Raw genomic sequence first — 15164 nt, 5'->3', positions numbered from 1 at the left:
CAAGTCTACTACCCCATCTACCTTTTGTTATAACAACAAGCTGGTTTACAAGTCTACTACCCCCATCTCCCTTTTGTTATAACAACAAGCTGGTTAACAAGTCTACTACCCCATCTCCCTTTTGTTATAACAACAAGCTGGTTTACAAGTCTACTACCCCCATTTCCCTTTTGTTATAACAACAAGCTGGTTTACAAGTCTACTACCCCATCTCCCTTTTGTTCTAAAAACAAGCTGGTTTACTAGTCTACTACCCCATCTCCCTTTTGTTCTAAAAACAAGCTGGTTTACAAGTCTACTACCCCATTTCCCTTTTGTTATAACAACAAGCTGGTTTACAAGTCTACTACCCCAATTCCCTTTTGTTCTAACAACAAGCTGGTTTACAAGTCTACTACCCCATCTCCCTTTTGTGCTTCCACATTTTCTTATCAACCATCCATCCCCCTCTCCCTGCTCTTCTTCCCTCTTATCTCCAACCNTTATATTCGCCATACTTCTTATATTCGTCCTTCTTCTTATATACGATATACTTTTTATATTCGTCCTACTTCTTATATACGTCATATTTCTTATATTCGTCCTACTTCTTATATACGATATACTTCTTATATTCGTCCTACTTCTTATATACGTCCTATTTCTTATATTCGTCCTACCTCTTATATTCGTCCTACTTTTTATATTCGCCAAACTTCTTATATTCGACCTACTTTTTATATTCGTCCTACTTCTTATGTTCATCCTACTTCTCAAATTCGTCCTACCTCTTATATTCGTCCTAATTTTTATATTCGTCCTACTTCTTATATACGTCCTACCTCTTATATTCGTCCTACTTTTTATATTCGTCCTACTTTTTATATTCGCCCTACTTCTTATATTCGTCCTACTTCTTATATACGATATACTTCTTATATACGATATACTTCTTGTATTCGTCCTACTTCTAATATACATCCTATTTCTTATATTCGTCCAACTTCTTATACCTGTCCTTACTTCGCGATAACCGTCCTAATCCTTACACCTTATCCTTATAACTGTAGACTATCAATCCTAACCCTGCATAAGAGCTGAAAAACTTCAATTTCTCCAAGTGTATTTCTGAGTACTGTAATATCTCTGATACATACAAAATGTCTCCTTAAAAATTTATCCACCCAAGTAACTCCATCATGAAGGTCCTAACCCTATCCCCGTATCCGTTATAATACCCCACAGACGCTTCTTTAAGTATTTTAACCCGCCCTAACCCCGACTAAAGGGACTGTATGCATAGTAAGGTATGTCTGATTCACAACGGTATAAACTAAACCTTCATCTGAGTAACACAGAGGAAGATAAAGTGAAACCCTTAATAACGAATACATCGGAAGAATTTATCAGATCTCGTCTTGACAATTGTTTTTAGGTTTTGATAACAGCACTGAAACCGGACTGATTAATCGCCCCGATCATACAGTGAAACCCTTAATAACGAATATATCGGAAGAATTTATCAAACGTCTTCTTGACAATTTTTCAATGAGTTTTATACTATATTACGTAAATTTCAGTATTTGCGAAAATAAATATATAGACATGAATATACGGGAACAGTTTTAAAGAGTTTCATATAATTATTTAATTAAAAAAACTAAATATCTGCATAATTCCATTATCAGAAAGTGAAGAATACGACATTTGATGAATTCTTTCGATGTATTTGTTATTAAGGTTTCACTGTATAATTTTACAATTTAGAAAAGTGATAAATTCTGATAATTTCCTTTATTGCCTCTGGTGCAACAAAATCGCTTTTAAAGATATTACACGATTTAAAGTAATTAATTTGACATGCCTGCAGTCTATTAATGATGAATGACTTGAAATTGCTGTTTTATCACCTTAAACACCTTGCTGTTGCTACGAGTCAAGTCATTTCAAGTCATCGCATTTAAAATTCTGTTTAATTATTTCTGAAAAGACTTCTAGTCGATAAAAAGTCCAAACCTTTAAATGAGAAAAATCTAAATTATTTTCGAGAAATTTGACATTTCAAAGTGAACTGGAAAACCCACTCCCACCCAATTGCAAGAATAAAGCTAGAAAGGAATTGAGTTTTTGCCACAAACTCAAATCTTCTGATCCCAATATCTTTGAAACCTGATGGTGCAAACCTTTGATATTTCAAACTTAGCTTATTTTATCTTTAAGTATTAATAGTTTGAAATATCTAAGCTCTACGACATTGGGTTACAAAGATATAGAGATTAGAAAATCAGAGTTTGTGGCAAAAACTCAACTCCTTTGCAATAATTTAAATCTCTGTAAAAGGAGAAAAGTTTAAATATGTTTCCTTTCCAAAGTTTATTTGGTTCCACCGGTTTAGAAACTTTAAAATAAAGAAATTCAGTCTTTGCTTCAAATCCCAATTTTCTAATCACCATATCATTTAAACCTGTAAGCTTTTTATATTTCAACCTTAGATTATTTTATCCAACAAAATTCCTAGTTTGAAATATCCTTGGTCCACGACATTTGTTTGTAAAGATATAAAAATAGAAAATCAGAGTTGTGGCAAAGACTCAATTCCATTAAGAATCCTTATCTTTACCGATCAAACAAGTTGCTTTATCATTACTAATATTATGATTTATATATCCTTATGCATTTATACACAAAATAGATATCTAAACTGAGCTGGGAACTTTAGAATGGTGGATATCAGGATTAATGCTTAATCCTCTGTTTTTGCTAATCTCGAGACTATCTTAATTAAAATTAACCTTGTACTTGTATCCTGAAAAGTGTATAAAATTCAACCAATCAGAGTCGCGTAAAAAGAAGCCGATAAATTTGAAATTTAGCGCGCCATTTAAGATTTATATATAGTTAATATACAGAAACGGGAAGGACTCTCAATTTTAAAAACGGTTTTTGATTTTTATATACTAAATCCAAAAAAGAGTGGATTAAGCAAGAAATTAAAAGTGTCCACATTGGATATTCGGATTAAGCAGTCGGGATTAATGGTATCCCATTCTAAATTTCCCAGCTCTGAACTGACAACCCTTTATCCTGATTTCTGTATCCACTATCGAGACTTTTGAATTTATGCTTAATCCTCTCTTCTGGACTTCCTTGATGGATTGCAACCAATAAGAGTTCTTTCATTAATTGCGCGGGCAATTTTTTTTAATTTCTTGGCTTCCGATTGGCTGTTCGAATTCTGCAATCAACACTCTGATTGGTTGAATTTTAAACAATTTCCAGGACACAAACTAAAGGTTTAATTAATCTTGAGATAAATTAAAAAAGGAGATCAAGCATATATCTCGGTATCCACAATTCTAAAGTTTTCAGCTCAGTTGCCATATTTAGATTTGTGTTTTTTTTATTTCTTCAAAAAAGTCTTTATTTTTGCTCTTTAACAACAGGTTGAAAATCATTCTTCTTCTAACTTCCTGTGTTAATCAACTATATCCGGTTTTAAGAACGGTAATAATCAGAGTTACCGGAAGTAAAAATAGTTTTCTTTTCTGTGAGAAACAACTTGCTGCTATCTCTATTACATGATCATTATCTATTACTTTTGCTTTAATAAGACAGACGAGACAAATTCAGAAAGTTATTATATTACAAAACGAGAGAATGCAGCATTATTAAATTACGAAGTTTAACGAGATAGACCAGACATTGCAGCACGTTATTACATTACGAAGTTCAACGAGACAGACAAGACAATGAAGCACGTTCTTATATTGCGAAGTTTAACGAGTTAGACCAGACAATATAGCACGTTATATTATTACGAAGTTCAACGAGACAGACCAGAAATGCAGAACGTTTTTATATTACGAAGATTAACGAGACAGACCAGACAATGCAGCACATTATTATATTACAAAGTATAACGAGACAGACAAGACCATGGAACACGCTATTGTATTACGAAGTTCAACGAGGCAGAAGTTCTATCTTCTAGTTTTACAGAATTACCTTTTCTTGGCAATGCAACACTGCATGTTTTTAAAAGAGGTCAACCACCCATAGATGTTTTGTTTACACAATGGTACGGCCTCCTTTACTATGCACCACGTTTAAGACGTCATTAAACTTGCTTTATTTTTTAATAACCCGGTACTTTTCAGTTAGTTTTCGTGGTTTACCTTATCTGTCTCTTTTATCTATCTATCTATCTATCTATCTATCTATCTATCTATCTATCTATCTATCTACCTACTTCCTATTGATGTAATCTTCTACCAAGTGCATGGCAAGGGTCAAACAAGAAATAACTAATTGACACTTTTCCTGGAATATTTACACAAATTTACTAAACCTGTACAAACCGTGACTTCAAAACTTCTGAACAAAAGAACTGATTACTCGTCACTAACTCTAGTTGGCCAATCCTTAATTCTTGGCAACCGGATGTCGTAGACATTCGATAATATATACATTTTATTTTGCTTGATTGAAATATCTAAGGTTAACACCATCAGGGTACAAGGATTTAGTAATTACAAAATCAGAGTTCTTTATGAGTAAGAAATTTCTTTAAGATTTCAAAACATTCTTTTTATTGGAAAGTGCTAAATCTGAAACCACCAAAATTAATAAAATTTTAACTAAAAATAGAATTACAATTTAAATATTCATTCGCAAAACTTATGATAAAAATAAATTACGAAATGTTAGATATTTATCATCCTGTGAATTAGTCTGAATATTGTATCAGATAAATTAGGAAATGTTAGATATTTATCATCCTGTGCATTAGTCTGAATATTGTATCAGATAAATTAGGAAATGTTAGATATTTATCATCCTGTGCATTAGTCTGAATATTGTATCAGATAAATTAGGAAATGTTAGATATTTATCATCCTGTGCATTAGTCTGAATATTGTATCAGATAAATTAGGAAATGTTAGATATTTATCATCCTGTGCATTAGTCTGAATATTGTATCAGATAAATTAGGAAATGTTAGATATTTATCATCCTGTGCATTAGTCTGAATATTGTATNCTCTCTCTAAAGAAAAAATATCCAAATATATTATTCTTTTTATTTATTCTATACAATTATTCCACTGATTTCCTTGATTAGCCTTGATTGCTTCTTTTATTGTAAGATATGCCCCTTTACAACTTCTATATTTTTCTATTTACAAAATGGACGAAATTGTAGACTTTTTAATCACTTTTTAAAGTGCTAAGATTCCCCCGCCCCCTTTCTATACCCCTAGTTGCGCCTTCGCATCATTAGAATAAGTTAACAGTGTTATTTCTATCCTAACTAAATCCCCCAAACTTTTCAAATTAATGATATTTCAATTAGTAGTTAATTAAGTTTAATATTCTAAGTCAACAGAAATCTATACATAAATATATTGCTTGCTCGCCTGTCTGTCCATTAAATTTCTATAAAACGGCTGAACCGAACAGACCTAAATTTTTTGAGGCAACTCACGAACCCCCCGACAGGATTTTATGAATGGTTCAAGTTGAATAATTTTGCTCGAAAAAAATGTCGACATATATCATTTTTCTAAAAAGCATAAGTTCAAAGAGAAAAATCCACGAAATACGATTTACGAAGGAAAATTGCATCTTTTAGAGAAACGGTTTAATAGCTAAAATTTTAAAATCTCGGTTTACATTAGACGTAAAAATGATACTAGTACGTTTGATACGTGAGATCCAATAAACATAAAACTTTATTGATCTAGACTCTGCTGCAGTTACAAATGCTACTTTCAAATCAAATGACCTTTCTTTCGGGTTTTAATGGATATTTTTAGGCATGAAAAATGTGTAAATGCCACATCTTGAATAGGTCAGAAATTGATTTTTTAATTTTTCGCCAACACTTTTAATTAATAACAAGACTGCATTTAATGAAATAAAGAGGAAAGAACTAGCGAAACCTCTCCCACCCTTATAAAATCTTTGCTCTTCTTTTAAATACTAATTAACTTTTAATTTTAACTTATCCTGTCTTTCAAGAAATAAACAATATTGTACAATTTTTGTGCCTGAACCCGAACAATGGGGTCGAATACCTGACTTGCATAAAATAGATATTCTTCTCTGTATGTTAACCCCTACCTGGATAAACTATATATCCTTATCATGTATATTAACCCCTACCTAGATAAACTATAAATTCGTATCATGTATATTAACCCCTACCTAGATAAACTATATATATCCTTATCATGTATGTTAACCCCTACCTAGATAAACTAAATATCCTTCTCATGTATGTTAACCCCTACCTGGATAAACTATATATCCTTATCATGTATGTTAACCCCTACCTAGATAAACTAAATAACCTTCTCATGTATGTTAATCCCTACCTGGATAAACTATATATCTATATCATGTATATTAATCCCTACCTGGATAATCTATATATCCTTATCATATATGTTAATAAGTACCTGGATAAACTATATATCTTTATCATGTTTCTTAATCCCTACCTGAATAAGATTGGGTTCTATCTGAAACACGCTCTCATGACTCAAGGAGAGGTTTCTAGAGAGTCTCCTGGCGGCCTGGTTCCTCATATACTCCTCCTCCTCGTCCCTCCTCGCCTCTCCGAGGCAGGAGTAGCTCATGGAGGACAAGTCACTGGAGAGCTGCCTCCGAGGATGACGTGATGTCCTCCGAGGTTTGGCATGGAAGATCTGTTTGATCCCACTCCATAATCCCTTCTTCTTGTTTAATCCAGCCCCCTGTTCCTCCTCTACTGGAATGTGACCCAGAGCAACCAAATATTCCTCTCCTCCAGGCATCTCACATTTATCTTAGGGTCTAGATATGAAACCCAACCTGGAGCTAGGACTAAAACCGAACCTTCACATGGGTTTTCCTAACCAAGAATTTCTCTGATTTACAGATATCCATCACTGAGAATATTCATACAATATCCGACTCAGTCGAGTTTCAGGGTATACAATACTATTGTAAACTCTACAGGTAGTTTATGTATACGAAGCTAGGTTCCAACTGATGATGGATGGGAACCTAAACCTGGACGGTTTGGAACTGGACTGCTCCTAGTACTAGAGAGTATAGAGGGGGGCGAGCTCTCCGGTTTCTCTAGGTACTGTACCCAGCACGCAGAACTTCATACAGGCAGTCCGCCACCCAGCCATATATACACACACCATTCAGTTAGAACTACGAAAAGATTAAGTATAAGAGATATATATAAAACAAAGAACCAAATGATTACAGGGTTTTGTTCTGAAGAAAGAAAACATTCCCTTATTTCTCAATTAATGCATATTTCTGTACTTTGTGCAGACCTTAGGTGAATTTTTCTTTTAATTGAACTGACAATTTGTTTACTTAATGCATAATTTGCAAAATAGAAATATTACGCAAACTTTTTTTGCCGATAAGAGTTTATGACTAATCGAAAAAATATTCTTTGCAAATTGATTATTTTTACGCCGCTTTCCTTGCTTAACTGAGATCTTTAGAAATCTTGATACTCTAAGATCCTTGTGCATCTTCCTTGCTAAACTGAGATCTCTAGACATCTTGATACTTTAAAATCCTTGTGCATCTTCATTGCTTAACTGAGATCTCTAGACATCTTGATACTCTAAAATCCTTGTGCATCTTCCTTGCTTAACTGAGATCTCTAGACATCTTGATACTTTAAAATCCTTGTGCATCTTCCTTGCTAAACTAAGATCTCTAGAAATCATGACATTTTAAGATCCTTGTGCATCTTCCTTGCTTAACTGAGATCTCTAGAAATCTTGATACTCTAAGATCCTTGTGCATCTTCCTTGCTAAACTGAGATCTCTAGAAATCTTGATACTCTAAAATCCTAGTGCAGCTTCCTTGCTTAACTGAGATCTCTAGAAATCTTGAAACTCTAAAATCCTAGTGCAGCTTCCTTGCTAAACTGAGATCTCTAGAAATCTTGATACTCTAAGATCACAAGGTTTCTCTTTTACAACTCTAACTCGTTGACCAAAAATACACGTGTTGTTGATAGCTTAATACACGTGTTGTTGATAGCTTAACGACTTCAAGATTTGTAGCTTTATTGTAGATTTCTACACAATTTTCAACATTATTATTTTAATAAATTATAGATACATTTAAAAGAAATTTTGATTGCAATGAGACTGTACTAAAAGAAAGGCTCTAAAATGTTGTTCTAAAAATCCAACTTTTCAGAAGTATTTCGGAATTGTGAACATTTTGCTCGAAATTACAAACAAAATGTTCGTTGATATAACATGTTATACTTTCAAACAAACAAAATGTTTTTTTAACAATGAGATCACTCACATCAAACTTTACTTTTCTAATCCTTATATCTTTGAAAACGGAAGATGTAAACTTTTAGCATTTCAAATTTTAAATACCTGAACTGCAAAAGCTCTACAAATTACATTAATAGTTCCATAATTAACAAGTTTGGTAAAGAAGTCAAATTGTTTCCAATCGTTGTTGGAAATGAAAAAAAAAAAATTTCTTGAGAAGGTTAAATATAAGAAATATATTTTTTAAAAGAAAAGAAATTTAATGCTACCAATGATAGCCTATTGGCGATTCTTACATCAACTGCAGATTTGAAAATATTATTTATGGTAGTTTATGCTTCAGTGTTGCTCAGATGTAACCACCCTTAAATCTTAAATCTTAAACCAGACCGATTTCTCCTTTAACAGTTCTGTTTCTCATTCAGTAGCAGTTTTATTTGCAATTCTTTAGTTACAGTTTCTCTCTTCTTTATTAACACTTTCATTTACTTCTTTAGTAACAGTTTCTGATTTTTCTTTAGTATAATAGTTTCAGTTGCTTCTTTAGTTCCAGTTCCAATTCCTTCTTTTGTAACAGTTTCAGTTTTTTCTTTAGTAACAGTTTCTTCTTTAGTAACAGTTCCTTCTTTAGTAACCATTTCAGTTCTTTCTTTTGTAACAGTTTCAGTTCCTTCTTTATTAAAAATTTCCGTTCCTTTTTTAGTACAGTTTCAGTTCGTTTTTTTTTGTAACAGTTTCAGTTCCTTCTTCAGTATCAAGTTCCTTCTTTAGTAAATAGTTTTATTTTTTCTTTTGTAACAGTTTCAGTTCCTTCTTTATTAAAATTTTCCGTTCCTTCTTTAGTACAGTTTCAGATCGTTTTTTTTTAATAGTTTCAGTTTCTTTTTCAGTTCCAGTTCTAGTTCCTTCTTCAATAATGGTTTAATTTTCTTCTTTATTAACAGTTTCAGTATCTTCCTTGGTTAGAGTTTCAGTTCCTTGAAACTTCTAAGTAACAGTTACAGTTCCTCCTTTATTAACAGTTTCAGTTTCTTCTTTATAAACAGTTTCAATTTCTTCTTTAGTAACAGTTTCTTCTCAAGTAACAGGTTCATTTTCTTCTTTAGTAACAGTTTCAGTTCCTTCTTTAGTAATAGTTTTAGTTCCTTCTTTGGTAACAGTCCAAGTACCTTCTTTAGTAACAGTTTCAGTTCTTTCTTTGTAAAAATTTCCGTTCCTTTCTTATTAACAATTTCAGTTTCTGTGTTATTTGTAACAGTTCCAGTTCCTGTTCCTTCTTGAGTAAGAGTATGTACTAATATTAGAATTTATGTATGTTGCAGTTCTGACGAAACCTCTAGCATTTATACTTTATAAGAAATTAATAGGATCCATCAGGGTTCCGGAAGAATTAAAATTCGATGATGGACCAAACTCCTGTAGAGTAAAAAAAGTAGATGTAAGTTCCACATTTATTAAAATATATTTCGGTCTGGGTTGACCCTCGTCAGTTCTAACGATATAATAACCATCAAGATCGATAAAAAAATCGTTAAAAACCAAAGGAAAATAAACAAAAAGATTATTTAAAAAAAAATTGGGCTGTCAAATGGAATAAAGGGAAACGAACACAGATCATGAGTTTGAAAAAAAGATAATTTGCAAATATTCATTTTTTTAAAATGTTTTAGGACCATTATTATTCCTTGAGATTGTCTGTGTATCTCGCTTATCCTGTAAAATCTTTAAAATGTTTTAAGAGATTGTCCTTGAGATTGTCTGTGTATCTCGCTTATCCTGTAAAATCTAGAAACTAGCTTAACCGTTATGAATTAAAATGTTACGATTAATTATTTGCAAATTGTCAGTTTTCCCACAAAGCCACGTATTTGCAACATATGCGGGAATAACTTCGTTAAAGGAACTGAGTTTTTGCCACAAACTTAAATATTCTTATCCCTATATCTTAGCAACCCAATGTCGTAGACCTTAGATATTTCAAACTATTAATTCTGTTAGATCAAATAATCTAAGTTTGAAATATCAAAGGTTTATACCCCCTAGTTCCAGAGATATAGAAATTAGAAAATTTGAGGTTGTGGCAAAAACTCAATTCCTTTTGCATGGGTTTGCGTTTACTCACAGGTGTGCCAATTAACACCATATTCTGACAAATCAATTTGGTTCTCTTTTATAGTAAAGGTGTCCCAGGAAACATGACATTTCAAAGACGAAACTATTTTTGAAAGTATTTGCGGAATTCATTAGTCAGTCTACTTTTTCCTGTATGAAAGTTGAAAAAAATATTCAAAATTCAGACTTTTTTAGATTTCAACTGTGGTGCAACTTCTCACCCTCGCTAAGAGGGAGGGAACCCCTGGACGCCATGAGCCTCCGCTATGAAGAAATGAGCATGCGCAATACATCAAAATGTGTAATACAGAAGGGTTTTTTAAACTCGTGTTTTAAGTTTTAATAAAAGCTTTATTTCAAATTTTTTTGACATTATGACAAGAGAGGTTTCTCAATGGGAAATATTTATCAATTATCAAGAATAGTTCATAATTATGATTAATAAAGTGGTATATAAATTTTTAACATTCTTTATATGAAAGAAAAATATTTAGAGAAAAAATTTAAATTGAATTTCATTTAATCTTTTATAATCTTTGGTTTAATTTGTATCTTTTGTTTGTAGTTCAAACTAAATCTCGAAAATTTGCAAGTTTATTTAAATCTTAAATTTTTCAAAAAAATGTATCGTTTAAATCAAAGATTACAATAGAACAAACTGAATTTATTCCAGAAATATTTCTCTAAATAGCTTTTTTTTCTGCCTAAGAAATGTAAATCATGCCAATCAATAAATAAATCTTATCTTTAGTAAAATTCTAATGCCACTTAGTCAAAAAAATTGTTAGCATTTATCATTACACAAAAAAATCACGAGTTAAAAAAGAGCTGTTCTGTATGGTGGATGCTCGTTCACTGCATAGCGGAGGCTTGGTCTGTATAGTGGAGGCTCGGTCTGTCTAGCAAATCTGGGAGGCTCGTGTCTGCATAGCAGAGGCTCATGGCGTCCGGCGGTTCCCTCCCTCTCGCTGTAGCGAGCATGTAGACGAGTAAAGGGCTTATGTCCAATTTCTTATTCATATTACCATAGGTACAACTATAGGTCGTATCTATCTATCTTTCTACACTGCTCTGGTAAAGCGTAACCAATGTGTGACTATGGTTCAACCTATGGTAGAACGTCTAAGAAATCGGCCATTATATAAACAAGACATCAAAATTTTTCAAACAGGGATTTATATTATTCAAAATACCCCCCCCCCGCACAACACGAAGTAATAAGGTAAAATTGAAAAAAAAAACAGAAAGGCAAATTTTACCGTACGAGTGTTGAAAATTCAGTATTTTGATTCAAGGCTGTAAAAAAACATCATGTTTAATGGAGACACCCTGTTTATCCAGGCTCATCATATCAAACAAATTCAAGTCTCAATTGAACCATTTTATCAATTTTCAATGCTAGTTTGCTTCAATTTTCGTTGATAAATGCATAGTTAGTTTTAACACACTATGCAGAATTAAAATGTCTTCTTAAGTTCCGGAGAAATGAGGGATAGGTATAAAAATACACCATGACAAATTAATTCTCCGCTACAATCAGATCGACCATGATAAATATCGTAATTATCGAGCCACTCTTGATAAGCCCGTTCTCTGCATCATGTTTGATCAGTGGTTGTGAAGTTCACGTAATTTGGGATTGGGGGACGATAGTTCGGCCGCTAGATGTCTCACGCAAAATTCTTAACTGATTTCATACGAGACATCTAGAGGCCAAACTATCGTTCCCAAAATTACGTGAACTTCACGACCACTATCTACAGAGAGAACGGGCTCAGAGTGATCCACAAGGAATGGACTGTAAAGACGACCAAAAACTCAAAAAAATAACAATCCCTATCCCAAGGTTAAATAAAGTCCTCTGCCTCAAAATATTTAATTCCTTATTGAAACAATCGCATGATTACAAGCAGTGCTTAGGATCCATTTAATTTTGATGTGGATTCGGATCCTTTATACTTTAACTTGATGAACCATTCAGAAATGAGATTTTTTATAATCTCTTTTTTACAAAAGTTCAGATTTTGGTTATAGAAGCAAATTTTTTTGCAGTTTTTGGTCGATATTTTACCCCTTGGATCCGGATCCAGAAAGCCAAAATCTTGCGGATCCGGATCCTAAGCACTGGTTACAAGAAAACATTCCGTAGAGTCGTCTCTGAAGTCTGATCCTTGGTGCGTAACCCTGCATGTAAACCTTATAGACCACCATAACTGGGGTTTGACAAATTTTTCCTCGTTCGACAATGTCAAAAAAATTTGAATAAAATGGAAAATATTTTATTTTTAAAAGTTTAAAAATTACATATTTGTGTGTTCAGACCAGGCTTGATTGTCACTAGATATCTAGAAAAGGGACTGTTGTCGAAGATCCATGGACGCAGGTTTTCGTAGCTCTATGGACTGAAGTTACTCCATCTATTCGTAGATCCATGGGTTCTGGGCAGGTTCCCAGCTAGTGAGCTCCTCAGGCTTAAACCACAGAGCAATCTCCTTCTGTGCAGATTCAACTGCGTCAGAGCCGTGGCAGATGTTACGTCCAACCTAAACAAAAAATTTAAATTAAAAAAAAATACTTTAAAGTCAAAATATGTGGAAAATTTATAATGACGTGTATAATAGATCTGAGAAATCAGATTGGGAATACACAATAATGTAATAACAAAGAGGAAAAATAAATCAAAGAGAACAATTATGTAATCACCAGATTTAAAGCAAATTGAATAATGACCAGATTAAATATATAATCTCTATTAAAACTTAAAATATAGTTACATCTCCTGCTCAAGAGGAAATAAAGTTACATCTCCTGCTCAAGAGGAAATTCCCGTGGATATCCCAAATTCCCCAATCAATATTTGAGGCAGATCGGTCCTGGAGTTCATGAGTTATGATCGGACAAACAAACATTACAATTTTCTATTTATACTTACATGGATAGCGTAATCTCCTCTGATGGTGCCGGGTTTGCTGTCAGCAGGGTTGGTCTCTCCCAGCATAACACGGCCAGTCTTTACAGCGTTCAAACCCTCCCAGACCATAGCTACGACGGGGCCGGAGGCCATGTACTTCACCAGACCGGCGAAGAAGGGCTTCTTGGAGAGGTCGGCGTAGTGGTTTTCCAGATGGGCCACAGACGCCTAGAAAATAAAATTCTAACAAGGTTTAATGACAGGGGGGGACGCAACGTTATTAAAGACAAGGCCCGATGTGCACTAACGGTGGGCCATAAGAGAAATTATATACTGTACAAAACAGAATTCTTCTTAAATACACAATAAACTTGGTTTCGGTGGCTAAAACCGATTACTGTTTACAAACAATCTAATAAGGCTTATGTCGAAAAAATATTCTCCAATTAGACAGGTGAGGGTGGTACGGGGAACAGGTCGGGGTCTGTCCCAGAGAACGATTTTTGGACCCCCCCCCCACTCGCTGACCATTTATTCCCATAAAATTTGTTATTTATTTTTTATTATTTTGAGGGTCAGGTTTAACTCATTTCTGGTCCGAGCGGTGCGGCTAGGACGGGCTAGGGGGCCGAGCGCTGCGGCCAGGAAAAACCTCTGTGAATCAACAATTTTTAATGAAATTAATGTATATTTATGGCTAGGTAAAGCTCATTTCTGGGCCGACCGCTGCGGCTAGGACAGGCTAGGAGCAGAGCGCTGCGGCTAGCACAGGCTAGGGAGCCGAGCGCTGCGGCCACATGACCAATACAAATTTGCTAAAAAAATGGTATGCACAAAATTGATAGGAGGGGTCCGGGGGNCGGCCCAGAAAGTGTCTTAACCTAACCTAACCCTAAATAACAAAAAAAAAATAATAAATTTGCTGAAAAATAAATGGTCATGTACAAAACTGATAGAAGAAGGGGGGGCCTGGAAGGGTGGTCCAAAAATCGTTCACTAGGACAGACCCGGTAATCGGAATAAACGTTTGATAAGTAAATGATCATAGTAATATAGATAGTTTACGAAAACACAAGGCAGATCAGTTATAGAATTTATAGATTAGTTTAAAGAGATATAAGCAACGTGCCACGAAATTGTTAAGACCGAGTATATCTCGAAAACGATACCAACCTACATTTAACAGTATGATAACTTAATCTAATTAGATTGCAACTAGACTAATTGATAACAGCGTTAGACATTCCAGAAGTAAAGGCGTGGAGTCTACGTAAAGCGACCGGTAAATCTAAAATCAACCGGAAGTTGCAACAGTTGAGTTTCACTTTTCTAAAAAAACGAAGACGACATTATACAGCCAAGGAAACTAATATTTTACCGCTTAATCATCACATGTTCAGTTTTCTCAGTTAAATCTATTCAAAAATACTCTTTTGAAATAAATCAAAATGTAAATTGAATAGTTTTGATGAACTGTAATGCATGGAAACCTTAGTCCAGAAGAAGCATTTTCCGCTTTATATTTTCTCAGACTGTATAAACAAAACCAAGCTTGCGGCATTTTCCTTATTATTTAGGTAAATAAACATATCGTAAAAATTCCTCCAATGGAATAGAAGCATGTTTTACGACTACGGAAAATATTGTATTATTGTATTTGGAATGTAATATTTATTTGTAAAAAAAATCCGCAAATTTAGCTCTTACAAATCCACATTTTCACAAAGTCTTAGTAAGGTCAAGGACGTAGCAAACTATAATCACGTCTTTAAAAGTGGGGTCTGTCCCATCTAGAGAACGATTGGGTCCGTCCTAGAGAACAATTTTTGGACCCCACCGGCCCCCCCCCC

The 15164-nt window shown here is 33.8% G+C and overlaps 3 protein-coding genes across 3 annotated transcripts in view; 1 reads left to right on the top strand and 2 right to left on the bottom strand.

Moving 5' to 3' along the window:
* Window positions 1-7079, bottom strand: part of LOC111695452 (uncharacterized) — a 32191-nt gene extending 25112 nt beyond the window's left edge. Inside the window, exon 1 of the mRNA XM_023464784.1 lies at window positions 6482-7079. Within this exon, the coding sequence (XP_023320552.1) occupies window positions 6482-6796 (315 nt within the window). The 5' untranslated portion in view covers window positions 6797-7079. The remainder of the gene's footprint in view (window positions 1-6481) is intronic.
* LOC111695454 (uncharacterized) overlaps window positions 4019-15164 on the top strand; it is a 15595-nt gene continuing 4449 nt past the window's right edge. The window contains exon 1 of the mRNA XM_023464786.1: window positions 4019-4023. The gene's annotated coding sequence lies outside the window, so the exon portion shown is untranslated. The remainder of the gene's footprint in view (window positions 4024-15164) is intronic.
* On the bottom strand, window positions 12667-13542 carry LOC111695453 (nucleoside diphosphate kinase A 2; the record flags this gene model as incomplete). Its single annotated transcript, XM_023464785.1, is given in 2 exon segments — window positions 12667-12946; window positions 13336-13542. Coding segments are annotated over 2 exon segments (333 nt in total), but the record flags the coding sequence as incomplete, so codon positions are not given.

Source organism: Eurytemora carolleeae, unplaced genomic scaffold (genome assembly GCF_000591075.1).
Source record: "Eurytemora carolleeae unplaced genomic scaffold, Eaff_2.0 scaffold158, whole genome shotgun sequence".
In the NCBI taxonomy this organism is placed as follows: Eukaryota; Metazoa; Arthropoda; class Copepoda; order Calanoida; family Temoridae; genus Eurytemora; species Eurytemora carolleeae.
This window is presented reverse-complemented; position numbering and strand designations above follow the sequence as displayed.